The following is a 5,579-nucleotide window of genomic DNA, read 5'->3' as shown; positions in this document are numbered from 1 at the left end:
ACGGTCAAGCCTTTGACTCGACGGCAACGTCCATTGTGCCCAATTATGAGGGTTTCTGGCAAGGGAGTGGAGAAAATTGAGCAAAAATTAAGAGCGCGGGGATGAATGAGTAGAGCTAAGGAACCACGGGGCACAGATGTAAAAAACCCAAAAAATCGTCAAAACATACCATCATGGGGTCTACTTCCTCCGTTCCTAAATATAAGTCTTTGGAGATTTCACTATGAACTACATACGGAGCAAAATAATTGAATCCACACTCTAAAATGCATCTACATACATCCGTATGTGGTTCATAGTAGAATCTCTTCAAAGACTTATATTTAGGAACGGAGGGAGTAGTTTTGATGATCTCGTCGAGACGGATTTATTGGTGAAAACCGATTTTTAATTTGTTTTTTAATTAGGAGATAAAACATTTTTAAGCCGAAAACCAAAAAGATTCTTGCTGATGCCATCTGTTCGCACGTGATAAAATGAGTGATAATAAAGACGCGTGGGCGATGTGCAAGATGCCACACGTGTGCACGTTAGCTTTTTTTTATTCTTTTTCTTTTTTTTGCGAGGTTTTTGCATTCATTGGTTTGCACGGTTCGTGGGCCGGCCCATCGCGGGGCGCTGCAGGCGCCAGGAGCGCGAACGGGCGCCTGCAGCGCCGTATAGGAGCAAGGCGGCGCACCGGCTCGACCTCCACCGTGCGGGAAGAGCTCCGGCCAGCATTGGTCGTCTGCTCTCCCACCGGTGCAGGTGGCGCCGCGAACGGGGAAGGTGGGGTCACGCTCGCCGCGCTAGCCGTGACGCCCGGGGCGGCTGGTCAGCAGCCACCACCGGGGCCCTCACACCGGGCCGTCGAGCGCCGCGCGAACTCGCCTTCGACGCCACGGCCGGGAAGTCGCCGAAAGACGGCGGCGCCAAGGAGACCGTCATCTCGATACAGCCGTCCGCCTCGGCCTTGTCGTCGGCGATGTCAGCCCAGCGAAACGGCGCGGGCCGGGGGACCCAAGTCAGCCCCAGCAAGGATGGCGTCACCACCACGCGCGCGCCTTGCCGTCCGGACGCACCAGCACCGCCGGCCAGCTTGCCGGCCGAGGCACCGCAGCGAGGCATGGCGCCCTAGCGTCGCCTTTCCCCGCGCCCGCAGCGGCTGTACGATTGATTCCCCTCCACTCTCGAAGGGCAAAAGCAGTCATTCACTCTGCTCAGGGAAAAGAAGTTGGCTGCTGTAGGTGAACCATCCAGTTCTCGGTATATGCTAATATCACCAAAGTATATAGAGATGAACAAATCAATTTTAAGGTGTGAACTTGCACCTTGCTCTCAGCGCCCACAGGGGCACAATAATCATATGATTTGCATATAAGTATTTACAGGCTCATAACACAGCTTAACAACACACATGTAATGGAAAAATTCAATGGAACTACAAACTGGCAAAAACATTTGTTGCGCCCACAATGTCTCAGCATTTCACTGGAGCTCTAAAGCTCCAGCACGACCCAATTCGTCCAACGGCTCGGGAGCTTCTCCTGGGGCTGATAGAACATCGGATTGCCCCGACTTCTCCTTCAATTTGTCTAGAGCAGCCTTCGCGGCGCGGTTTGAGGCTATCTCTTTCTTTTGAGCATAAGTCGCGCTTGCAACCAGCACACCGTCAACAAATACATCAACCTTCGTATCCTTAACCCACCCATCTTTAGAGATATCCACTATTCGACCAGTCTTTTGGCCAAACTCTAATAGCTCGCTTACTGGATGCTTCCCTAATGTCTCAAGGCTAATAAGTGGATTAGCCAACTTTCGAAAAACCTATTATCAGAGAAAGAAACATTACATTACCAAACTACAGTGAGAAACAAAAGCCAAGATTTCACAGTTCCGAGAAAGACATTTACCTGCCAAACTAGCTCTTGATTGTACTTGGAGTCAAGATATATGGCACCAATAAGAGATTCCACGATGTCAGATAGCACTTTTGGAGCATCCAATAGCCCATTGGAGTGGTATTCATACTGACACAATTCTTTCACAAAATCAGCAATCTGCAAACGCCAAAGCACAAGAGGCATCACATCAATCATACGTGGCTTTGCAGCATGTCAACATCTTAATTACATAAAAAGACCTTTTCATTGTTCTTCTCTTCATACGACAACTAATAGGTATTAGTCGCAGACACAAGCATAAGAAAGGCTACAACAACAAAAGAACTAATACAATACCATAGAAGTGGGTGTGGTTACACGTCAATCGTTTAGTATTAACTCTGGTGCATAAACAACTTGATTTTTTTGCGGGAAACATAAACAACTTGATTAACCGACATAAGCAAAAACTATTTCTTTTTCACAAAACCATTATGAAATCCCATGAAAAGAAAATGTAAATGAACATAATAAGGTGGAGTCGAAACGCCACATTTGTGCTTTTATGTCTTTCCCTAAGAACCAACAACCATTTTATTACGAACAAAACGACAAGATAGCAAGTTTTCTCTATCGTTACCGTGGAATTTAATCCGCATACTTATATTTTTGACTACTTTACTTAAACAACAACCATTTGGAAATGTATAAATGAGTTTGAGGTTTTCCCGCCTTGATCCAAATGGACCATTGGGTAACCTAGAATTGTACATGTCAATTGAATCTTTTGGAAAAGTATCACCTTGGTAGAATCTTTGAATCGCAGACTGGTGCTTTGACAAGATACTAAGGTAAGAGAGGGGAATAGAAAGAGATGGTTCCCTTTCACCCAAAATTACAGCATACGCATATAACAAGGGATCATACCCTTGATCACGGTAGAGAATTACAAATGCCGTTTGAATCACAGGAGGAGAATAATAAAAAGGTGGCACACATTTCAATCTGAGATCCATGGTGGGCACACTCTTGAGTCTTGAGTGACCACTCCATGAACATGTATGCTACTAGTCTACTGCCCCGTACAGGCGATTGATCTTTTTTTTTTGAATCAGGCCTTACTATGTGTGTATATAAGGATCAGGTTTGGTTTACTTTCACCCGTAAAAAAAAGTTTGGTTTACTTTAACTATTTACAACAAGACTAGACAAGATGTATATCCAAGAATGAGCAGGCATGGAAACAAAATATTTCATCAAAATGACACACCACAAAGCAGGGGCCCGGCGAGTTGAAAAGGTCAGTTTTGACATGTCCCTCTCATGAACAGGGAACATGGCGCAACGCACGCACGGGAAAGGTAGACTCTGGTACTAAAATTAGTACTAGTAGGAGACTGGCAGTTACTAGTAACCTGTTCCTCGAGCTTGGGCGCCTTGTGGCGGAGGAAGCGGTGGATGCCGTGGTCGACGGCGATGCGCGCGAGCTTCTCCTTGTCGACGTTGGCGGCGCGGAGGCGCGTGAGCGGGCCGGGCGGGAGGTCCCGGTAGGTGAGGAAGACCTCCCGGGACACGAGGCAGGTGAGCACGGCGTCGCCCAGGTACTCGAGCCGCTCGTAGGTGGCGTCGCCGGAGCGGTAGGGCAAGTAGAAGGAGCCGTGCGTGAGGGCCAGCCCGACCAGGGACTTGTCCTTGAACTCGTAGCAGAGGAGCGCCTCGACGGCCGCCACCTCCTCGGGGCTCATCGGCGGCACGTAGCCCGGCGGCGCCTCCTCCCGCTGCTGCTGCTCCCTCGGCATCGCGTCGGGGTCGTCGTCAGCTGCTGGCGGTGGCGAGTGCGACTGCGAGTGCGAGTGCGACTGCGGGTCCATCGCGCGATCGCGCGGCAGGGGGTTATAGAGATGGGAAGCGAGGGCCGGCGCGCCGGCGCACGGGTTTTCTGGAGCTTTCCGGGGGGCGGTCGGAAACGGACGGAAAAGGGGGCGATGGAGCACGGGGAGCGCGCGCGAGAAGGGGTGGGGAGAGGGGAGATCACTTAATTGAGCGGACGGAGTGAGGGAGTCGGATGGTTGGATGCTGGGTCTGATCGATGACGACGACTTGAGGCGAGGGGATGGCTTGCCGTCCGGAGAAAAACGGCCTCTGGACTGGACTGCTTTTGTTTTAATGCTGGCTGTGTCTCGGGTTTGGGATCGGGCTGATGGGTCAGAGGCGTGACCACGGCGGCAGCGCCTCGAGGGGAAAGGGTCAAGCGGTTTACGTGCTCGCCCCGTTGGGGCCTCCGAATTCGCGACGAATCAACGCCGTCGATGTGGAGGATGTGACATGATGATGATGTACTTAGATCTCGCACGCCCACTGGTTCTAACATTGTTTTCTGCGTCTTGGATATTGGACAAGAGAAGATGCGGCGGTAGCTAAGAGAATCATGTGTGTCCATAATACTTTTTTTAGAAACACCTTACACGTTGCCCAACTTTATGTATAAAAAGCATGAACTGCCGAACCGATACAAGATGACGATGAAGAAAGCCCCCAACAAGCAAGCCAAAAAAAAAACAAAAACGACAATCGAGTGGGTGGCGAGAACGCCACCAACCCGAAGCCGAGCATGAAAACAGAAGGCACCAAACTTAACATGAGGCTACCTAGACTATCAAACAAAAATTGAAGCGTGCCGTCTTAGGAAACCATCAGACACTAACGCACCGAATACACCAAGCTAAAGCCGGGAGGGCAATCGTCTGCCCCATTGCTTTGGACCGTGGAGCTCCGATCCTGCTAGTGGATAGCGAGGACCGAGGACGGTGACTACGAGGACACGTGTAAATGATAGGAGACCAATAAACCCACACCAAGCCAGAGCTGGAGAAACATCACGCCGGGAACAAAACAAGCCCGAAGACATCGAAACGCTGCGACCGGATGGTGCCTGAGTTCCCCAAAGACGCCCAATAGGGTCACCGGCCTAAGGTTTTCACCTGGAACCCTTACATGGCGAGGAACCCATGATGACACCCCAAAAGGTAAATGACACCTGCAGGCATCGCTGTCGCCGGTGCCAAAGCATAAGCTTTTGCTCGGATACCCGCCCTTTCCACCTGAGGCACCACTTGATCCGGCCCAACCTGAGGGTGAGTCACCGAGCCAGCATAAGACCTCCAGATCCATCCAGGGAGCCGCCACTGCCGAAGCCATGAGGACGACATGATCACCCACCACCCTCCCCTCGCTACCCACGTAGCCAAGAGGAGGTGCCACCACTGCTATTATTTCCATAGAGGGTCGCCGCCCTGACACGCAAGACTAACTCACTACCGATACAACAAGCTGATCAGGAACCAGGCACCTAGACACGGATGTGAAAGTGTAACTAATCCCTGAGTGGTTTTGGTAATTCATAACAACATATAGCTCATTGAACTAATATCCATTCAAGTTAAATATTTCAGAAAGTTCAATGATTGACATGGCATGGACTAGAGATGTGGACCCCTAAAAATGCTAAGGATAAAGATTGGCAAAAGCTCAAGACTCTTCATTTCTATTTTAGTGATCCAAGATCACATTGAGTCCATAGGAAAAGCCAATACTTTTAAAAGGGGTGAGGTGTTGCTTAATGGTCTACTTGCTCAAAGTGCTTAGTGATAGGCTCCAAAACCTCAGCCACTTTCTCATTTCCAAATATGTCCAAAACCCAAAGTCCAACTCGGCCCT

The 5,579-nt window shown here is 49.9% G+C and overlaps 1 protein-coding gene across 1 annotated transcript; it reads right to left on the bottom strand.

Annotated features, from left to right (window-relative positions):
• Nucleotides 1-1,271: 1,271 nt before the first annotated feature.
• On the bottom strand, nt 1,272-3,924 carry LOC109779509 (ribonuclease 3-like protein 3). The gene is made up of 3 exons (XM_020338130.4): nt 3,278-3,924; nt 1,893-2,039; nt 1,272-1,806 (listed from the first exon to the last, which is right to left on the bottom strand). The coding sequence occupies exons 1-3, from the start codon at nt 3,731-3,733 to the stop codon at nt 1,468-1,470; spliced, it is 942 nt and encodes a 313-aa protein (XP_020193719.3). The 5' UTR covers nt 3,734-3,924; the 3' UTR covers nt 1,272-1,467.
• Between the last annotated feature and the right edge of the window lie 1,655 nt (nt 3,925-5,579).

This window comes from Aegilops tauschii, chromosome 7 (genome assembly GCF_002575655.3).
Source record: "Aegilops tauschii subsp. strangulata cultivar AL8/78 chromosome 7, Aet v6.0, whole genome shotgun sequence".
Taxonomy (NCBI): domain Eukaryota; kingdom Viridiplantae; phylum Streptophyta; class Magnoliopsida; order Poales; family Poaceae; genus Aegilops; species Aegilops tauschii.
This window is presented reverse-complemented; position numbering and strand designations above follow the sequence as displayed.

Excerpts from the sequence above, each read along its gene's own strand:
- LOC109779509 (XM_020338130.4), bottom strand. The coding sequence starts at position 3,733 with ATGGACCCGCAGTCGCACTCGCACTCGCAGTCGCACTCGCCACCGCCA. Across the intron at positions 2,040-3,277 it reads CGCCCAAGCTCGAGGAACAG|ATTGCTGATTTTGTGAAAGA; the intron begins GTTACTAGTAAC and ends TGGCGTTTGCAG. Across the intron at positions 1,807-1,892 it reads ATCAAGAGCTAGTTTGGCAG|GTTTTTCGAAAGTTGGCTAA; the intron begins GTAAATGTCTTT and ends CTCTGATAATAG.